This window comes from Trichinella spiralis (assembly GCF_000181795.1).
Source record: "Trichinella spiralis strain ISS 195 chromosome Unknown Scfld9, whole genome shotgun sequence".
NCBI lineage: Eukaryota > Metazoa > Nematoda > Enoplea > Trichinellida > Trichinellidae > Trichinella > Trichinella spiralis.
The window spans coordinates 4,095,326-4,116,421 of NW_003526948.1; the positions used below are offsets into that span (position 1 = coordinate 4,095,326).

The 21,096-nt window shown below is 34.7% G+C and overlaps 6 protein-coding genes across 6 annotated transcripts; 4 read left to right on the forward strand and 2 right to left on the reverse strand.

The window, feature by feature from the left end:
* The first annotated feature begins 87 nt into the window (after positions 1-87).
* On the forward strand, positions 88-1,477 carry Tsp_05589 (hypothetical protein). Its single transcript, XM_003371883.1, has 5 exons — positions 88-97; positions 334-456; positions 828-966; positions 1,033-1,196; positions 1,302-1,477. The coding sequence occupies exons 1-5, from the start codon at positions 88-90 to the stop codon at positions 1,475-1,477; spliced, it is 612 nt and encodes a 203-aa protein (XP_003371931.1).
* A 32-nt stretch (positions 1,478-1,509) lies between these two features.
* Positions 1,510-4,599, forward strand: Tsp_05588 (TGF-beta receptor type-1). Its single transcript, XM_003371884.1, has 6 exons — positions 1,510-1,954; positions 2,017-2,184; positions 2,550-2,704; positions 2,777-2,903; positions 3,746-3,876; positions 4,021-4,599. Exons 1-6 carry the CDS (start codon positions 1,510-1,512, stop codon positions 4,144-4,146), a joined length of 1,152 nt encoding a protein of 383 aa, XP_003371932.1. The 3' UTR covers positions 4,147-4,599.
* A 785-nt stretch (positions 4,600-5,384) lies between these two features.
* Positions 5,385-10,813, forward strand: Tsp_05587 (hypothetical protein). Its single transcript, XM_003371885.1, has 21 exons — positions 5,385-5,418; positions 5,994-6,052; positions 6,257-6,337; positions 6,394-6,460; positions 7,304-7,428; positions 7,452-7,559; positions 7,609-7,784; positions 7,846-8,056; positions 8,132-8,227; positions 8,308-8,442; positions 8,496-8,699; positions 8,762-8,836; positions 9,074-9,176; positions 9,235-9,277; positions 9,339-9,402; positions 9,483-9,614; positions 9,654-9,747; positions 9,881-10,011; positions 10,085-10,155; positions 10,597-10,637; positions 10,671-10,813. Exons 1-21 carry the CDS (start codon positions 5,385-5,387, stop codon positions 10,811-10,813), a joined length of 2,193 nt encoding a protein of 730 aa, XP_003371933.1.
* A 2,006-nt stretch (positions 10,814-12,819) lies between these two features.
* Positions 12,820-18,018, forward strand: Tsp_05586 (hypothetical protein). The gene is made up of 16 exons (XM_003371886.1): positions 12,820-12,921; positions 13,659-13,797; positions 14,022-14,089; positions 14,368-14,498; positions 14,616-14,695; positions 14,769-14,911; positions 14,996-15,285; positions 15,341-15,416; positions 15,677-15,815; positions 15,886-16,091; positions 16,159-16,232; positions 16,311-16,789; positions 16,876-16,959; positions 17,155-17,330; positions 17,355-17,593; positions 17,853-18,018. The coding sequence occupies exons 1-16, from the start codon at positions 12,820-12,822 to the stop codon at positions 18,016-18,018; spliced, it is 2,592 nt and encodes an 863-aa protein (XP_003371934.1).
* Positions 18,019-18,370: 352 nt separating this feature from the next.
* Tsp_05585 (hypothetical protein) lies at positions 18,371-18,814 on the reverse strand. The gene is made up of 2 exons (XM_003371887.1): positions 18,746-18,814; positions 18,371-18,610 (listed from the first exon to the last, which is right to left on the reverse strand). Exons 1-2 carry the CDS (start codon positions 18,812-18,814, stop codon positions 18,371-18,373), a joined length of 309 nt encoding a protein of 102 aa, XP_003371935.1.
* Positions 18,815-19,221, reverse strand: Tsp_05584 (hypothetical protein). Its single transcript, XM_003371888.1, has 2 exons — positions 19,133-19,221; positions 18,815-19,085 (listed from the first exon to the last, which is right to left on the reverse strand). Exons 1-2 carry the CDS (start codon positions 19,219-19,221, stop codon positions 18,815-18,817), a joined length of 360 nt encoding a protein of 119 aa, XP_003371936.1.
* Positions 19,222-21,096: the final 1,875 nt, after the last annotated feature.

Here is a 21,096-nt window from a genome sequence, read left to right on the forward strand (position 1 = left end):
TGTGTGTTTGTGTGTGTGTGTGTGTGTGTGTGTGTGTGTGTAAGTGTGTGTGTGTGTGTAAGTGTGTGTGTGGGTGTGTGTGTATGTATGTATGTAGGTATGTATGTATGTAGGTATGTATGTAGGTAGGTATGTATATTATTATTTATTGATCAAAATTTGAACAGTTTCGGTGCTTGTCACTTTTCAAAAATGCAGCTTGTCGTTTTTATTGCTTGTCTCAACAAACAACAAGCCTCATCTTGTTTACTTACGTTTCGTTCTTTTCAACAGTAGATTTTGTGATAAGGTTGTAGAGAGAGAGAGAGAAAGAGAGAGATTGGAAATTTACAGCTTTTCGCATAAGAGCATTGTTTGCCCAAAAGTGGGTAGCCGATTGTGCAGTCGGTTTTGCATTGGTTGTTGGCTTGGTGAGCGTTGTTTGTCGTCGAATTGATCGTCAACTGTGCATTTTTGGTTTGCATTGCCAAAGTCTGCCTGGCTGTTCATAGAATTTTGCACCAATTTAGCCGACAAGTTTATTTTCTGGCGCGTCGTTGAAACTGAAACACAGCTGCTCTGTTAGCTTCAGGGGGAGAACATTTATTGAAGCAAAACGAACAACTATTATTCATATTACTACTATTGCTACTGTTGATAATAATAATAATAATAATAATATAGAAGAAAAAGCAAAGCGATTGACAACATGCGGCTGTTGGAGATGTTTTTTATCACCTCAATGATCTGTTGTTTGACAACATTGGTTCCGGCAAAACCGTTAGCAGGCAACGAATTAATTTTTCAACTCGCTTTATTATTATTAATTTATTATTATTATTATTTAGAATCAATCTTTTGCAATTGCACTCGAAGTGGATGTGGAATTTCTGATCATGGACCTGAACGATTCATCTGTGAAACTCGCGGCGGTTGCATGAGGTCGTTGAAAATGACCGAAAGCGGTGATATTGAAGAACATTACGAGTAATAATGAATTATTATTATTGATATTTTCTAATTTTTGATTGTTACGCGTAAAATTCTTTTCAGCTGTGTTATTGCCGAACATTGGTATCCACCGGAACGTCCGTTGGGCTGCTACGTGAATCGATATTTTCAGCATTTGAACGCAATCGGCTGTTGTCGTGATGAATCTTTCTGTGCATCCAAATTGAACGTCAGTTTTTCTCCAAAATGGGAAGAAGATCCTCCAGGTACATTATATATATATATATATGTGTGTGTGTGTGTGTGCGATTGCTGTTGTTGTAATAAATTTTGTTTAATGATATTAAATTTAAAGGAAATTGAATATTTAGATGAAAGTGAATCTACAAGTACTGAAGAGAAGGATTCGATTGAAATTTGGCCAGTGTTGGTTTATGTTATGTCTTCAATTTGCATCCTTGCGTCGTGTGTGTTCGTTGTTTTTACCATTCAGTTGCACATTCGACGAAGACGTCGAGCTAAACAAGACTACACTCGTGAACTGTAAACGACGAATACATTGTATTTCATTATTCAAATATGACAAGTATATATCTCATTTATTGTAGCAGTGATCCGTTGATTGACAACGAAGTGCTAGAGATTCGGTCGATTTTGGATGAACTCGATTTGACGACTTTTGATTTTGCATCTACCGGATCTGGTTCAGGTAAGAAAGCAAATTTATTATTATTATTATTATTATTATTATTATTATTATTATTATTATTATTATTAATTATCATCTTTGAAGGTTTGCCACTACTGGTGCAAATTACAATTGCCAGGCAAATTCAACTTCAACACGTGATCGGCTGTGGTCGTTTCGGTGAAGTGTGGCTTGGCAATTGGAAAGGGGAAAATGTGGCAGTGAAGATTTTCTCCACTGTCGACGAAAAATCTTGGTTCCGAGAGGTGGAAATTTACCAGACGACCATGCTGCGTCATGAAAATTTGCTCGGCTTCATCGCCGCCGACAACAAAGGTATTATGATTAATGTGCATTCATTGAACGTGCAAAATGTTGAGCGAAAATTGATGATGCAGACGCCGGCCTGATGACTCAACTTTGGCTTGTCACTGAATACCAGCCCAGGGGTTCGTTGTACGACGTGCTGACCAAAGAGACGCTCGACATGCAAGCCATGTTCAAAATGGGCAGAACAATTGCCAACGGTTTGGCATTCTTGCATTCCGAAGTTGGCGGCACCCATTGTGAGTATTTTGTATATTTTTTTTGTAAATAAGATAAAATTGTCAGATATTCTACTTAGTTTAGACGAGCAATGTTCATTTATTTATTATCTGTACAGCTTTCATCATTGTAAACATTTTTCTTTGACAAAGCAATTTTGCAAATATTTGCATTTTTTTCCACTTCTTCTTGCTATCTTCCAATTTTGCTACTTTGACCCTTTGGGATCTGTTTTCTTTAGGTACAATTCTTTGTCGTGCAATTTTCGTTTTTGTCGCTTTTTATCATATTCCTAAGTGTTAGTTGTGAAATTTGTTTTCAACTTTCGAGACAATTGCAACGTTTTGCTTGCTGTTCTGCTTCAACAACGCTTAAAACATTTCAGACAAGCCGGCTATTGCGCATCGAGATTTGAAGTCGAAAAATATTCTCGTCCGTTCCAACGGCACCTGCTGCATCGCGGACTTGGGCCTGGCGGTGCGATACTTTTCCACATGTGGCACCATCGATATGCCGGACAACACCAAAGCAGGAACCAGGGTTTGCATATATATATATATACGTTGTTGTTGTTGTTGTTTATTCATAAATGAATCAACTTCACCGTTGCAGCGCTATTTGGCACCGGAAGTTTTGGATGGAACGATGAATTTCAACCATTTCGACAGCTATCGTCGTGCGGACATGTATTCGTTGGGATTGGTCTTGTGGGAACTGTGTCGTCGAACTTTGATCAATGGTAAGAAGTTGAAAAAGGAATATTAAATTGTAATAATTTTTCTATCCAAGAAGTCTATTGTAAATACAAAAAAATGAATTTTTTTTCACTTCACTTTACGTTGGTTATTCATTTCGCAAATTCTGTTCAAGATAATAATAAGACCAAGCACGCACACATATATTCATTGAAGTCAGTTTATTCTTGTGACGCGAAAAATTTGTTGCGTTTATTATCATCATCATCATCGTTTGATTAATCACGCTTCTATTTTACGCTTGTCACAATATTTCATTTGTAAATCCGTAATGCAAATGTTGAACGTGTCAGTTCACAACGCAAAGATACATATATATACATGTGTATACATTCGATTCGATTCGATTCGATTTTAAATCTGTGCTATAATTTGTCGTCAAATATGTTTTTTGTTTGCTCTATCGCCATCACCAGTGGCTGTGTTGGAAGAAAAGAATGCTTCTTTTTTTGTGATTCAATTGAAATTGATGCTCTGTTTGCTACAGCATCAGGACAGCTAATATCGGTTTCCACTTTTGCTGGGCAACCGATGATTACGTGCAAAAAAAAAAGAAAAAAAAAACGCCAACTAGCTAGCTAACCGTGCTTGCAGGTACCAGCCGGTGCAACATGCACTTCTGTGTGCGTATATGTGTGTGGGGGTGCTGATCAAATTACTGCTTTGCTTCTTTTTCAATTGGTGCAATTCTGCTGCACAATATATTAACAATATACGTTGTACGTTTTATTGCGTGCTATGCGTTTTTGTAATATTTGCAGGAAAAAGATTTCAATTAGTGAAAATGCAAAATGGGTTTTGTTCATGTAGATGAATAATTTTTCAGGCTCCTGTGACAAGTATGAACTTCCGTATTATGATTGCGTTTCCATGGATCCAACGGTCGATGAGATGCGTGAATGCGTTGTTGTGGCTGGACGAAGACCGCAGACGTCTGACAATTGGGCAACACATCCGGTAAGTTGAATTTTAAAGAAACAGTTCCTTCATGCCAAGATGCTTTTTCCCTATTTTGTTCGTTTAAACCAAAAATTGAATAATAAATAAATAAATAAATAAATAAATAATTCATATAAATTTGTGATCAGTTTCATTTTTCAGACTATGAGCGTTATGATGAGAATGATGCGCGAATGTTGGACCGCAAATGCGGCTGCTCGTCTGACCGCTCTCCGAGTCAAGAAAAGCATCGATGCGTTGTCGGCTTTTGTTGCGGAAAGTGCTTGAAAAGAAGGAGAAGAGAAAAAAAAATTCCATTTTGCCATCGACGAAAATTCATATTTTTAATTTTAAAAAAATTTTATTTTTCCCTATTCAAAATCACAGTTTCAGTTCAGTTCAGTTCAGTTCAGTTTTTCCATCGTGATTTTTGAAATTGTTCTTTCTCCAAGTAAGCCATCCATCCAGTCGATTTATTTATTTGTTTGTTTATTTACAAGAAATTTGTTTCGCTTTTTTAAATTTCAATTTAATTTTTCACGTTTTCCTTAAACATGAACGCTTATGCAATAATTCTATTATTTTTTCAACCCACTTACTCAGTGCTAGTTGGATTTGGAAGTGTCTCGTCTTGGTTCAATGATTCTGCAATTGTTTTACGATTTGGAACTTTTTCAATTCGGTTCGTAGTTGTAATTTTGGACTGATTTTCAAATTTTGTGATTCCATCTGCGTCACAATGATGTGCTTTTCAAAAATTTGATATTCTGATTTTGTTCCTATTTGTTGTTGAAGAATGATGCCCAGATTGCAGATGACGGACACTTGAAATGCAATTCCAATTTTATCCATTTCATATGCGACAGATATGAATTTGAGCACACCATCTTACAATTTGTTATGCCTTTAGAAGTTACGTGTGGTGTTTTAATGGAAATATATATAGCAGAAGAATGTTCTTTTTCAACGATGATTGATTGGTCTAATTTTGCGTGTTTACAACATTAATGAAATGTCGAATGAATAAAATTATAAATTGAAAAAATTCCTTTTTATTTTATTTTATTATCTTTCTTTGTTTGTTATTTATTTCAATGACTGAGTGAAAACGCTCGATCGAAATTGCTGCACTTTCAAATGGTATTCAAACACAAAGTAATCATAAAACTAAACCAACAGTTTTACTGTAAATAATTATTGTTACCGGTTTTTTCAGATTACTTATCATTTTGAAATGTAAATTGATCAATTTTCTCGAATAATTTATGCACAGACCATTGGAGCAACAAATAAATTGATATTGATTTCTTTGGAATAATCCTGTTTTTGTCATCAACCTTCATCTTATTTCATAACAAATGATCATTGTCACTCTGGTCAAAGCAGGCAATCATTTTTGTGGAAAATATTCATTTCATCAGAAAAAATTAATATTCTTGCATACAGTAAGAAGTAAGTCAGGTTTACAGTGCCACATTCAACGACAGATAGCCGTTAGGTGATTTGCTATTCAACCAGTAAGACGAATGAACAATAGTCGTCAATTGCTGCGAAACACACGTTTTTGATCTGATAACAAAGTGCCCGATGCTTACGATCTGTACGATTGGACATTTTAAATTGCCATTTCGACCTACATGACGCTGTACATTGTTGATAAATTGGATCAAAATGGGCTATCTGCTTTCTGTATCATTTCATTTTCAAGGCAAACATAAATTTTATTCAGCCATATGAAAAATATTCAAATGTAAACAACTGAATAAAATCGAACTCTTCGATTATTGGACAACTTTATTTAGCTAAATGTTTTCTGCATTTATAATCTGATTTCTTCAAAGTAAATTTACTTTAGACTTATAATGATTTTAAATATATTGAATTTTCACACAAATTGTTCATTAATTCACCACAGCAATTCGTGGTATTAGGTAGTAGTAGCATGACAACTTGAAACAAACATTATCAACAAGAACTTACTTGATTATTATTATGATAATTATTATCATACTGCACAAATTAAACTGTTTTACACTGCAAACATGCGTTGAAAATGAATTTAAATGTAGTTTTTTACAAATAAATAAAGCAAATATGTAAATATTATCAAAAAATTGTTACTCTGTCATCTTCAGTTTTAGGCTTTTCACTTCAGCATACTGTAGTATGGCTGGAAGAAGAAAAGTACTGTAAAGTAAAAGTTCTATTTTTTTTATGTGAAATTGACCGCATGTTCATTCATTGCTTCGCTGCGAACCGACATCATTGCGTAACAAAGCAAGTCTTACAGTGGCGTGAATTTCTGAACTGCTTTATCAAGTCATTTTTTACTTGACAGGTTAGTAATGCGCGAACAGTCATACAGCAGAAGATGAATGCATCAAATTTATTGGTTTAGAGGATTTTACGATTAAATATACTTCTTGCCGATACCATGGATGGTGGCACTGTTTCTATTGAAGAACTTAAACGTCTTCATGTAAATTGGTTTTCTCTTTGAAGCGCTAAAACACATTTTCAGTTGTAAAATTTTAGACTCTGTATGTAGATTTGCGATCTGAGAATTATGATTTGAGTGAAAAGCTGAAAAGGAAAGACACTGGTAATTGCAACTTTTTTCTTTTCTTAATTTAATAAAAAAAAACAAATGATTTGTCAGTCACAAATTAAGTAGATTTCTTGTTACTTTCGTTGGTCAACTGTTAAAATTGAATTCACATTCAGCAATACATTACTGCTTTATTCAAGGTCGCAGCTAAATCAAACGTTTGCATTTTACATTAAAAATAATTTTATATCGCATTTACAAATAAATGTAAACGAAAATGTTTTCTGAATTTCATTTTGTATAAAAAAATCCTTTTTTCTGTACAAGTACAGTTTTGTTTTGTTCGAATGTATCCACAGATTTGAATGCTATTTGATTGAAATTTATTTCATCCTTGAATATTAACTTCAAGTTTTTCTCTTGATAAACTTATTATTCCTATAATTTCTTTTTTTAAATATTTTATTAAACGTGAAAGTTGTTGGAATATTGTATTCTGAAATTTAACATATTTCCAAATTTATAAGGTTATTACAGTTAGCATGTACTATGCTATTACGTAGAGTGATAATTTTGGATTTTATCATTCTCGATTTTACGGCAAACTTTTATTTTCTGATAAAAAATAATAAACATATTGTATTTGAATTTGAAGTTTTACCTTCATTTTTAATACTTTGCATTTATTGTACAACCGTTTTTTTTCTATTATCGTATTTACTGATTCGCAAGATTAATGTTTTTTTATTGAAATATATACATGTTTATATGTTTAAAAGAGTGAAGAGTTGTGTCAATTGCTTATCTTTGCAATGTTGATGAGATTGAAAATTTTCACTTGATCATGATTGTGCTGAGCCATTTCGATTGGGAAAATCTGAACAGTGTTCGTTTCAGAGCTGAATATGCTTCATCATAAAGTTGGAAAGTTGGAAGAAATGATCTCATCAGCCAATGGGAAAGAGAAGTGGAATGCTGTAAATAGAGGAAACATTTTCATTTGCTTGTCTGTTGACGATCTGGTAAGGTGAATTTTAAATTGTAGAATGAGTTGCTGTTGAGAAAAGAGATCGACGTGTTGAAAGGAAAAATTGATGTTCAAGAGGAAGAATTTCGGCTGCAGCAGAGCACGCTGATGTTGGAACTATACAATGTATTTCTACTTTGTTTATTTTCACTTGTTACTTGTTGTTTTGTTTCAGCTAACAGAGCAATGTCAGCATTACAAAGAGCAACTATCTTCAATACAACAGCCCGGTGCTGTTTGCAAGGATAATCAGAAGAAAACTGATCATCCGTATGCAGTACAGGAGAAAGAAGTGAATTGGAATTGTGTTAATGGCAATTCCGAAATTGACCAGATCAGCCCGTTGTCAAAGTAAAAATAGAGTTGTTTATATTGTTTTTCAATTTATGCAAATTTGAGTAAATTTTTTCAGCCACGAGTCTGTTCAAGCGCATATGTGGGAACTGTTAGAAGCGAAGCTTGATTCAGTTTTGGAGAAGGACCAAGTACAGTTCACCGACCAGCAACTCCAAGCACTGAGACGTGTGATCAGCGACGGATTGTCGTTGTTGCCTTCAAATGATCTTCAGCACAGATCTGCAGAGCGAAGTGTTGTGCACGTTTCCACACAATCGGATTCGCAGGTTGGAATTTTATTTATTTGTTTGTTTTTCCCATGGCAAGGGTAAATTTTTAACGTATTATTATAATTTTTTCAGTCTTTTGAAACGAAAATTGAACATCTGCAAGCGGAACTGGCCGAATGCAACGAAAAGATGAATAAATTGAATTCGAAATTAATCGAACAAGATGAGGTAGTGTTTGGTTATTTGATGAAATGCAAATCGTCGTTATTAATTTTGATTATTATGTTAATAGTGGATGTTCATTTTAGCAATTGGTACAAAAAGATAATTTATTAAATGACATGAGCAGACTGTTGGAAAGTAAAATTGACAGTTTTGAAGTGGAAAAAGAGAAATTCGATACCGAAATCAAGCATCTGAAAAGTGATTTGGATTGTTTGCAGGTTTGATAGACTATTTGACTGTTTGAATGTTACTGTATGACTTGAATTTATAGGAAAAGCACATCGAAGCGCAGCAAAACGCCATCGATTCTGCGAATCAGTGCACAGCTTGGGAAACGCAGTATGCCGAGTTGCAAAGATTGCTTGAAATATCCGAGGATGAGCTGAAGCGATTGAAGAACTTTCACGTTGCACGTCAGCAGTCCTGGGAGCAAGAAATTGAAAATTCCGCAACTGAACTCAGCAATGAAAAGGAGGTGAACCTGTGCCATGGGCAGTTTTATTTTTCATCTAATCAATTGATACTGTTGTTGTATAGAAATCGGATCAATTGCAACAGCAATTAACTTCAGTGCATAGAAAGCACAGCGATGAGATATCGGTTTTGAGAAAAGTAAGATTTATTTTTTTGTTTTTGAATTTAATGTTCATATTTTGCAATATATTTACACTGTGTGAAAGATGATGATGTTATTATTATTATGTTGTTTTGTCATTTTGGGAATATGAAGACAAATTGGACGAAGCGAAGGCAAATCTTCAACGCCAAACTCACGTAGTAGGTGTATTAATTTTGCAACCCACCATAATAATAATAGTAATAATAATAATATGCAATGAATGCAAATAGATTGCCGATTTGAAAAAACAACTTCGTACGGAAACGAAACGAGCTGATTTGTTGCAGGAAAAAATTGTTGAATTGCTAAAAGATGTTGGAGGCAGCAGAGCTGGTATGAAAATTGATTTGAAATTTTTTTTCTTTTTTGCTTTTAAAACTTTTCATTTCAGATGATATGAATGAACTGTTTTCCAATTTGAAAGGTGAATCCGGGTAAATTTATTGTTAATTTCGATTTGAGGGTGTATTTTTTTGTTGATAATTTTGCTTACAGAAGTAGCTCTTCTTGGAGTTTTCTCAGTGGCTGCAACAAAGAAAGTGATAAAGTTTCTCTTGCGGTATGTTGACGAATTTTTTTTTGATTTATTAATAAAATACGTAAATAATTCAATATGTCTATTTGTTTCTTCTTTTCAAGTGTTCTGATCAAGAAAGTGTTCATTCTTCTTGCATCATGTCCGGAAGCGAAATGATAGAGCTGTTGGAACGAATCAACTCGTTGAAGAAAGGCAACTATGAATTGCAAGAGAAAGTGTGCAGTGAAATTGTAGTTTAAATTTCCAAATATTTGTATTCTATGCTTTATTAGGTTCAAATGCTCGAAGAGGCCAATTCGACTATTGTTGAAGATTTGGTTGCGAAAAATAATACAATTGAACAGCTATTAAGAGAACGTCATTCAAGTAATAATTGTATTCATTCATACATTTTGCGCATGTGCATCTATCTGTATAACTTTTTTTGAGCTTTTTAATTTTTTACAATTTGTTTCAATGTGATGATTGAGTTTGGAAGAGAATTTTTTCTTCTCTTCAGGCTCTTCTAGCGTGAAAGGCTTTTTGGAAAGAATGAGTGCGGAATGGTTTGACAACGATTTGCGCACCATGAACAAAAAACTGCAACGTATACTCGAAGATACTTTGAAAGAGAATTTACGTCTGCAAAAGGTGAGAGGGAATGTTTGGCATGTTTTTTGGGGGATTATTTTTTTCTGCTTCTTGATTCTGTTCTTTGGTTCAGGATGTTGAGAATCTCAGTGCAGAATTGGCGCATCTGTCGACCGCCGTTCCGAGCTTGCCTGCTGAAACTACGTAAATCACGAATTTCTGAATTACTGAACTTATGGTATTTTTTTTGAACAGTTTACAGTATGTATTTCTAAACATTTTTTAGAGAAATTTGTGATTTTCTTTTCAATTTTATCACTGTTAATAATACTAATATTTTGTTTCAAACTGTCTGCAAAAGCAAAAAAAAGCAATATACATTTGTAATTTAAAACTTATTAAATAACTACGACTATTTTTTTGTCTTTGTATTTTCTTTTTGCTCAATAAATGAAATATTTAGCCTAAAATGGATTTACAACAACGTTTTTTGCGTTATTATATTTCACTTTTAAAAGTTATACATCCACATTCAGTTTCACACAAACGAGGCATGACTGTTGCTGTCAATTATTGCTACGATCGGGAAGTGCACTTGGCATATTTATCTGTGTAAACTGTTTAAATTTTTTGTGAAATTTTGAGCAACGTCTGTAAAACGCAAAAACTCAATACGCAAAAGAGAAGTATCCTTGTATTTTTATAATTGTGTAATAAAGCACTTTTTCTATCCAGAGAATTAACTGATCGACAGCAGCTAGGAACGAACGGTTGCCTGAAGAAAAACTCTCCATTGGAAAAGCAAAACTGTAGAAAACAGTTGATCGATTTGAACTTGCAGCAAGGATACTGTAAAGCATAGGACTGATGACGTGTTTTGAATGTGTGTGCGCGTGATAGCGGCTTTGGCACTATGTATTATTATTATTATTATTATTGAGCAGTGTGTTCACTAGTTATCCTTGACACCGGTGTTTGTAATTGTACATTTATACTTTGGTAAGAATATGTTTTGCTTGTGTCGACATGAATTGAACTATTTTTTTACTGCTTCATTTGTATGAACTCTTACGCGAACATGCTAAGAGAAAGTTGGTTCGCCGAGCCGGCAATTTTATAATCTTGACTTTTTCTTTGACTCTGTTGCTTACGCGCCTATTTCATCTTTTACAGAATGTTCATAGTCATAGTAAAATTGGACTCTTTTCAAGAAAATGACCACCTTTTATAACAACATCAACAACGCACAATTTGATAATCCACAAAATGGAACGTGCTCGCCTAAAGTAAGAAGTGTTTTTATTTGATCTTGAATAACTAAAATGGTACAGTATCCCAATTTAATAAGTTAATGATAAATACATCTTAAAATTGGAAATATCAGCTAAATTTAATTTCACATTATAATTTATGCAATAAAAACTAGTCGAATGTACGTTAATTGGCTGCACATAAGTTTACATAATGAGATGCAGACGTTTGCCATGTACATACGATAGTTGAAAATAGCTGGCTGCTTGTTTTCAACGTCCAACAAACAATGCTTGCTTACGTGCTGGTCAACAATGATAAAAGGTTTTGCGCTTTTTTCTTCAAACAATCAATCTTAGAAACGTTTTTATTCAGAAGCAGAATTCAAAGACATCGTACGGCATTTGCAAACTATTTACCTATCATGTAATATTTGTATATAGTTTCATCATCAGGATCATCAAACTCGGGTACAAATGTAAAACACACAATAGAACTGAATCCTTCTTCTACACTTGGTCGCACCAAAATCACTTTGTGAAAATCGATCAGTGAATTCGGTCTTGAACATTCAGGATTTTTAATTTTCCTGTAAATATAGTTGTGCAATGCTTGTTCCTGTGTAGCTTCAAATAAAAAGCAACGAATAGGACAGTTGAAATTATTAGCCAAGTCGATAAATGGTTTCCGAGAATCCGCATTAGGGTTTGTAGAGTCCACTACTACAGCTCGATCATTTCTCAGTGTTTCTTCAACCAAACTTAAGCACTGTTCCAATGTCAAATTATCATCTTCCCAACTGATAATTTTCACACCCAACGGTTCAAGATGCCTCTTAGCATAAAAGGTTTTGCCGGCTGCTGGAAATCCACAGAGCAAAATAATTTCCGGCTCATCAGCAACAGGTAAAGGTGTATCCACTGGAAACATTAAATGCTGCATGTTTCGATTGAATACTGTCCGCGGTCGGAATATGCTTATTTGATAGTCAGGATCCGGATGATCGTAATAGTGTTGGGCAGAAGACCAAAATTTCAAACCACAGTTCAACGCAAATAATCGATCAGTAGAAGAATAATCTGCCGGTACATTGGCTTCCTCTATCCTCCCAGCTGCATTTCCAACAAAAAACGATTTGTCCTTATCGACCTCCACACCTGCATTGCCCATACGACAGAACAATTCCCACATTCCGGGTCGAGGTTTCTGATACCAGTCATCGGCAGTGGCAGCGAAACACTGAAATGGTACACACAGAAACCGATTAATGGCTACGATTTTCTTCTTAAAATCGTCAATAAGCAATTGCTTCTTCGAAAATCCACTTTGATTCGTAAAAATTACAATCTTATAACCTTCTTTTACGTGTTTCTTCAACGTTGGAATAACCTTATCACATGACATCGTCCAGGCGTTCATATCTCTTTGATATGTATTTCCACTCGTTCCGTGAACAATGCTGCCGAATAGGTCGAAGGCAGCAATCATAGAATTCCCAGGAACCGATTGCAAATTGTAAATCAGAACGCTGTCATACTGTTGCCATGAACCATATTCGAGGTTCTTCAAGTAAGCTTGTTCAGCAATTATTGGACTGAGCCGCTGAAATTGGAAAATATGCTTTCCGGTCAACAATTCTACTGTATCACCGTGGAAAAGCCATCTGCTTTCACTGTTGTGTACCGGCTTGCCACAAACTTTACCTTTGAAACGTCCCGTGTGGGTTAATTCACAAATTCCAAGTTTGTTGTTAAGTTTAACTGAAACATGTTTACGTGAGCAATGCATATCTCGAATTCGAGTCAACAGATTTCGACCAAGTATCGTTTCTTCGCCTTCTTTCAATTTGATGATAAAATTTCCGTCTGATAAACTTCTCAGCATACTGCACTAGAAAGAAAAAACATTTTAAACCATTTGACTTTTGATATTATGAACTTAATGTATTTTCACAAATGAAAACGTTTTTTTGTTAAAAAACGCTAAACAAATTAATTAAAACGCTTCAAAAACGAATCATATGTGTTAATGTATCATACATATAACATACTACTCAAGTTCTGTGTAATAATGTTATAAAATTATAATATAATATAATACAATACAATACTCATCAGTCAATATACAGTTTAGCATTACAGCTGGTTAGACTACAGTAAGAAGCAGGAGCTTTGATAACAAAGTAAGGTAATAATATTTAATAAAATTAATCGTTGTACACAAATAATGCTTTATGTATAATTAGTTTAGATTTTGCTATATTTCAATTTATTTACATATAACAATACGCATATGTAAACAACCTGACAATAAATAATTGTGTCCAGATTACTGTAATGCACATTGAATTGTAAATTGTTATTTTATACAGGCCGTTATTAGTTTAAAACAAAACCATTTATATGACAGCATAATAAAATTTACCGTGTAATTTCACTTTATTTACTTTTCTACAGCTATTTCCCGGATGTCATTACTTTGTTGATTCGCATCTTATTTATCTTACTCTTATAAATTACAGTAATTTTGAACAGAAAGTGAAATGCTTACTTGTCATAACTTCGGCAGATGGCAGAAACTATGTTAAGAATGCAAGTAAAATTTGTATTTTTAATTTGGTAAATGAACTCATATCAATTTCTTCGAACTTTATTGAAAAAATTCTCTCGCATTTGTGTTTGAAATTAATTTGCTTCGAAATTAGTTACCATTTATTAATTCGAATAACAGTACAAACTTCAGAGAAATGAACTTTTTTATGATATTCAACTGCTTCATTGTTGTTTGTTGATAAGAGAACTTGATTTTTTTTATTACAGTAGTTCAGAATACTATTTTTTATTTTATCCATACTCGTTTTTTCCTTACAACAGTTGTTTTATATGAAGTAATATACTTTTGTACGGTATCAATTGTTCGTTTAGTTATACTTTTATTGTTGTTAGAAATCATCAGTTGTTTTTGAAATTTATATATTTCATGTAATAGGAACTGTTTTTTTAAGAGTTTTTTACTCATGTGGCAGTTTGTTTTTTTGATATTGTTTTTTTCTCATACTTATTATTTCATTGTTTTAAATGCGTTGTTGCACATTTATGCATAGAATGAATTTATGCTTTTGTAAATTATACTGCTGTGAACAGAGTATGTTTTTTTTATTTTTAGAATTTATCTACCTATTTGGATCAGTTAATCAAATATCGAAGAGCGATGGTTGCCGATGATGTATTCGTATCGTCTGTTAAACTTTCATTGGAATTGACAAAGCTTCGCAATATGGCACTGAAATTATTCGGGTAAAATGTGAAACGTTTGTTTTCTATTTTTGACTGAATTCTACTTGTACAACGGCTGTTGCTGTGTGTGTGTGTGTGTGTGTGTGTGATGAAATTTGAATTTTCACAACATTTTAGATATTATCACATTCGTTGTCAATTGCAGTGTGCAAAAAAGTTGGCTTCAAAAATGCAAATACAAGTTTCTAAACCAGCAAGTATGTTGTTGTTATTGTTGTTTCCCTTTGGGTATATTATTATTATTATTATTTAAATTGAAATATGTTTTAGTTCCACATCTCTTTCCGGGTACCGTTTTGAAAGATACAGCAATTGGTACAACTTTTGAAGTTAGCAGAAATTGCCGGTGTGTTCAATTTGCCGATGTGATCGAATATTGGATTCACATTCCTGTTGATTTTACAAAAGTGATGGTCATTTGTTGGAGAATGTTTTTTCTTTTTAAATCTTTTTCAACCGTCGCTAATATTTGATTTTTAATAATTTTTTTTCAACAGGTAGAAGATAAAGTTCAGTTTAATTTGAGTTTGGAATTGTGGCACATTGGCAAGGATGGAGTTTTGAATAAAAATTTCGACGACGTTGTGGATATGTTTAAGCAGATCAGTAAGAGAGATCTGGTGTTGAATTTCAGTTTGTCCAAAGGCTTGCATTGCCATCGACCGGTGTTGTTTGATTATCAGTGTTTGGGTGCCGTCAGTTTTACCGTCCATTGTTCTTTGATATCGGTCAATATATTGCCCACAAAAGCTCTTGAAAATCATTTTCGAAATAGTTGTTCTGAAAAGTATGTATTTTATTTTTCCATATTTTCTAGGTTAATTTTCAATTTTGAATTGTAGCGGTTGGTTTTCGGAAGAAACGAACGTGATGTCATATAGACAACTTATGCAGAGTTCTGTTGCTTCGAAAAATTCGGTAATATTGATTATCTGTCACTAATTAGACGCGAATAGCTTTGAAAATGACGCTCGATGTTATTTACGTTTGACGTCATTTTCTTCTGTTCGTGCGTAATAAATATTTATCTCATTTTATTACCATACTGTACATCATCGTTTTTGTTAATTGTTATATATAATTTATTTATTTATTTCATTTTAGTTTATATGAATTGAATGAAAACAGTAATATTTAACGAAGCTTAACAGAGCTTTAGTTTATTTTTCTTGTTTCAGAAAAGGCCGATTCAAAAAGAAGTGCCTATTACAGCGTATATTAGCGCGTTTTGTTTACTGTTGAATGCTTATGGAGCGCTGCAATCGAAATTGTTACAATTGTTACCATATTTACCACGTCGAGATCATATTAATTTTCGTAATTGTTACATAAATTTATGTATATATCTTTTTTGTTTAATGTCTCGTTTCTTGATTAATTTGTTCAGAACCGTTAAACTGTTCCAAAAAGTTTGAAATGATGGAACAAAATTTGAGTTGTTGCACGTGCGATTTGGAGACGAAAGTGATTTGCGTTAGTCAAATTGTTTTCTTGTCCAATAGCTTGAACAGTCTTTGGAGACGCTTTTTGCAAATGTTTCGATTTTCATCTGGCGTTACTCAAAAATTGGCCATTGAGCATCACTCTTCCAGGGTATTTTTTTCACTGTGCTGTTCCCGAACTTGGCGTGGTCTGTATTTTGCGTTGTCGAATATTTCAGGTGAAACGTTTTGCCGACGGAGTTTTGGTTACTGAAAATTCCTCGCAAGCGTTGTTCAATGCAGACGAGCAAGCGTGAGTATTTTTAATAATTAATTGTATGAATAATGTGAAGATTGACTTTTGATTCAACAAGGGCGTTGTCGTTTTCAGTCAAGATGCGGTTGCTCAACTGAAATGGGCAGACATTATCCGTCGATCGTCGTATTTCAAGTTGCTGCCGGAATTGCAGATCCACTGCCTCACGTTGGACGGCACTGCTTGCAATATGCCGATATTTTTGGAAGAACGCTTCGAACCGACCGCATCTTGGTCTACTGGTTCCGGATCGCCGGCATCGATTGCAAAAGCTTTCCCATTCAAGCGGAGTCCGTTTGCGGACAATCAACGGGGCTTCAACTGCAGAAAAAGCCCCACCCTGGATGCGCGGGATCAGAAGAAGATTTCGGCGCTGCGAAAATTTCCCTGCTTTGAAAGGATCAAAACGCAATATTTGAAATTCAAACGACTCTGCTTTGGTGGAAAAGTGTTCACCTGTGCCAGTTTGCCGAATTTGGCTGACGACCAATCTGAAGTGCATCAAGTTCTTCTGTCGGATGCTACGAAATTCTATTCGGACCCTGTGATCAGTGGTAATTGTTTACTGTTGGCATTCCGAATCACTCGATCAGTATATTAATATTTTGAGATATTTATTTGTTTGTTTTACTTTTTTTAGTTTCGGGTGATGATGATTATTCGGAAAAAGGTGATGAAATGTTGGAAAATTCATGCGAACAGTCGGTATTGCATTTCAAACGCAGTGATCTGTTTTCAACATATGAATCCGGCTCATCTGTTGATCAGTCTTTGCTAATGTTAGTTCTCTTTCTCGTTTTTCTTTTCCTTCTCTCTGCGAATCAAAGTGATTAACTATTTTGCTCATGTAGAAAGAAAAAAATATCTATATATATATATATATATATATATATATATATATAGATTTGCATATTTCCAGGTATGCTGAGGCAAAAGAAAAGTGCAGGAAAGTACTGCGAGATAATGGATTTTCAGGCTGGTTGGCCAGCGATTTCGCGACGCTTCCTTTACAGCGGTATTATTTTGTCTCGCCGACTGCCGTTGATAGAAGCAGTTCGAATTTGCATCTCGTTGTCTGCGTGCACGGTCTCGAAGGTATATTCTATTTTGTCATTTCAGTTGTTCCGAAGTTTGTCGCTTTCTTCATTTTGTGTCCGTTGTCCAGGTTCGCCATGCGATTTGAACATGGTCAAATTTTTCATTCAACTGAATCTGCCTGGTGAGAATATTGACTTTTTGATGTCGAGAAGGAATCAAATGGATACTACGTACAAAGAATTCCAACTGATGACGCGTAATTTTGTCGAAGAGCTTCTCTTGCACATTTCTCAATATCCGCAGTTGCCTAGGCGAATCAGGTGCGCCACACAGCTTTCTTTTTTGTTTTTTTTTTCTTTTGTCAAGTATAATTTTTTGTCCAATTTGTTCAATTTATTTCAATCCATGATCAATGAATGGTTGGAAAAATTTCTGTTTCAGTATAAAATCAGTGTACAGATAGATTAACCGATGTATAAAAATTGTAATCTACCTGTGAACGGTGTTCGGTTTCTGTTTCAAGATAATTTTCGTATTTTTTCTTTCTTGTAATTTAAATTTTCTTTTTTCTCCACTTAGTTTTATTGGTCATTCGTTGGGAACTATAATTATTCGTTCCGCACTCGCCGATCCCAGACTGCAGTCCTGCTTACCTCGGTTGCACACGTTTCTCTCGTTGAACGGTCCACACTGCGGGGTGCTTTACAACAAAAGCAGTTTCGTCAATATCGGTATGTCGGTTTAATCGGTCAATATTCCTTATTATGTAACAGTGGTGAATTTGTGCGCAACATCTCCCACAGGACTGTGGTTCATGCAGAAATGGAAAAAGTCCGGCTCTCTTCGTCAGCTTACCATGAAAGACAACGCTGACCTGCGTCAGTGCTTTCTTTACCAACTGAGCAAGCTGCCTTGTAAGTGTGTGCGGGGTTCATCTGTTTCGCTCAGTGGTGCTGTGTTGTTTTTTCCTTTTGAAAATGCATGAATTGAATGATGAATTTGTTTCACTTTTCAAATGGGATCTGCACCGATTCTGTGTCACCGTAAGCTTCACAACGGTGATGATCATCATTTCCGTGTTGCAGGTTTTGAATATTTCAAATATGTTTTACTGGTTGGATCGCCGGATGATTATTACGTTCCGTTGCATTCCGCTCTGATACAGACCACCAAATCCATTCACACGGCTGGAAATTCATTGAGTGAACTAGAGAAGAAATATTTTTCGTTTCCTTTGTTTCAGGGCATTGTTCTCTTTGTTCAGGTACGGTATACGGAGAAATGGTGAAAAATTTGCTCGAACCTGTCGTTCGCAGTGGACGCACTCTGACCGTTCGCTACACAGTGATGCATTCACCAGTGATTGACACCGGTTCCGCTTATCTGCTCGGCAGGACAGCCCATATTGCCGTTCTTGATAGTGATATATTCATTGAGAAATTTTTGTCCGTCAGCGCGGTACGCTATTTTACCTGAGCTTCTGATATCCAATAAAGCAGCCAACAGGCGACGTTCAGCTTTTGTTGTTGTTCACATTTCATTCACAGACCGCCTTGGGGATCATTGGTCAGTTGCTGTTGCGCGGTTTCTTGCGCTGCTTTCACGCCTTTTACGTTTGGCGGCTTTTCCGTCGCCATGCGCGTAACGTTTGGTCCACCACCACCACGCAGGATAACACTGATAGCATCGTTGGGACAGTTCCACTGAACGCCAGCTTTCCGTTCCACATAACCGTGTAAAATTTTGCATTCAAGACCATGGATGAAGAGGCGAACGTTCACATTTCCCACAATGTGGGTGATGTGCGTGATTCTTTTACCAATCAATACCAGTGATTACCACGGATAAGTCTATTGTACTCCTCCGATCGTTTCCGATTGATTGATGATCGTGAAGTCCATTTTAAATAAAAAACGTTCCTTGTTGGGCATTTGCATTGATAAATCATAATAGTATGCAGAGTTTGGGCAATATCTGTCCAGTAGTTGTGGAATAATGGGCTTCTGAAGTTGGCACTTTGCCTATCTCAATATACAGTTAAGCGAGCCACTTGATTTGGGATATCTCGAGAACCTGTGCAACTAGCAACAGCGGGAATATGTTTGTTGTACTTCGCTAATAATTTCTGATCGACTGATGATCATAAAGTCCATTTTTAGATTCCAAGATGTTTGTCGAAAATTACAAATTACATGGTCCACAGAATGGATTGTTTTTGCGAAAATCAGCTAAAGACCTTTTTTCGAAATTGGGAATTTTTTCGATTTCTAGATATTCACAATGATGACGGATAATGTTATGCAAAATTCCATTAGAAACCACCCAATAGTTGTAGAATAAATGCGCTTTAAATTAGCTTTGTCTATTGCCTATCATAATACATAGGGAATTTGCAGATCAGTAACTCTCTTCCAACGGCCAATTTCTAGACATTAGACATTTTTCATATTCAATCTATTAGATATGTACAAATTTATCTTTTTTTACGATCAACTGAATTGAATTTCTGGCTGTGGCTATTTGAATTTACATTCGCCAAGTAAAGCGAAGCAATGGCAATTTACATAATTAGTGTAATATGTAGTCGCCCAGAGTGAAAATTCAGTACAAATGCTATGAAATTAAATAAATTCACAATTGATATTAAATTATTAGTCTCATGCATGGTACTCGTTCGAATCTTTAAAGGAACACACCAGTATGTACAGTGAAAATTATTCCGAGCATCTCAGAAACTGCGGCGAATTGTAAAGTGATTTGATCATAAATGCAAACAAATGTGTGCCAATTAAAGGTATGTAAATTTTTAATAACCCGCAATCGATGTGTTTTTGAGAAATTTGATAAAATTGCCGGTTTGAGCATTTGAAAATTATAGAATGAAAAGACTGGCATCTTGCACGAAAATAGCTTTTTGATGTGATAATTTAGGATAATTCTTATCTCTAAATTGTAATAAGTAAAAAAGTTCAGTAAACAAAATTTTTAATTTTGAAAGTTACTGTTGTTTAAATGAAAATCAGGAATAATTCCTATTAAAATAAATTCCTTTTTTCGGGTGAAAACATCGAAAGATCAGGTGTAAAAATTAATGAAACCATTCCATTTGCGCATTTATTTATTTTTTGCTTTCCATTCCTTTTTATTTCGACTCCGTTAAAATCTTATTTTGGTTTTTTTTATTTTGATATATCTCAACAAATACCCAACCAGGAGCTGTCGGTATAATTTTATAATAGTTAGCGAATAATTCTCTACCGATATAAATCAATTGCCTTAATTTTTGGAGAAAAAAATTTTTCTCGAAAATTGCAAAATTTCATGGGCTATAGACTTGGTTGTTTTTGCGAAAATCGGCGAAAAATTTGATTTCAAAATTTGGAATTTTTTTGATTGTTATAGTTTTATATTGATAAAAGAAAGTGTTTTCTAGAGTTTCAACCCAAACTTTTCGATAGTTGTAGAATAAATTGCATCTAAAGTTGAAATATTGTCTCTCTTAATACATAGGTATGCTTCCCACGTTTTTCAGGAAATCTCGAGAAAGACGCGACCGGAAACCGCCGGTATACGTTTTTTGTACTTTTCCTATCATTTTTGATCGAATGATGCCAATTGATTCCATTTTGGATTCCAAAGTTTCTCGAAATTTGCAAATTTCATGAGCTATAGACTTGGTTGAGCATGAGAACATCGGCGAGAGTGCTTTTTTGAAATTTGGATTTTTTTTTGATTTCTAGACATTCACAATGAATACCGATAATGTCATGGAAAGTTCCATTGGAAACTACTTAATAGTTGTGGATTAAATAGACTATAAATT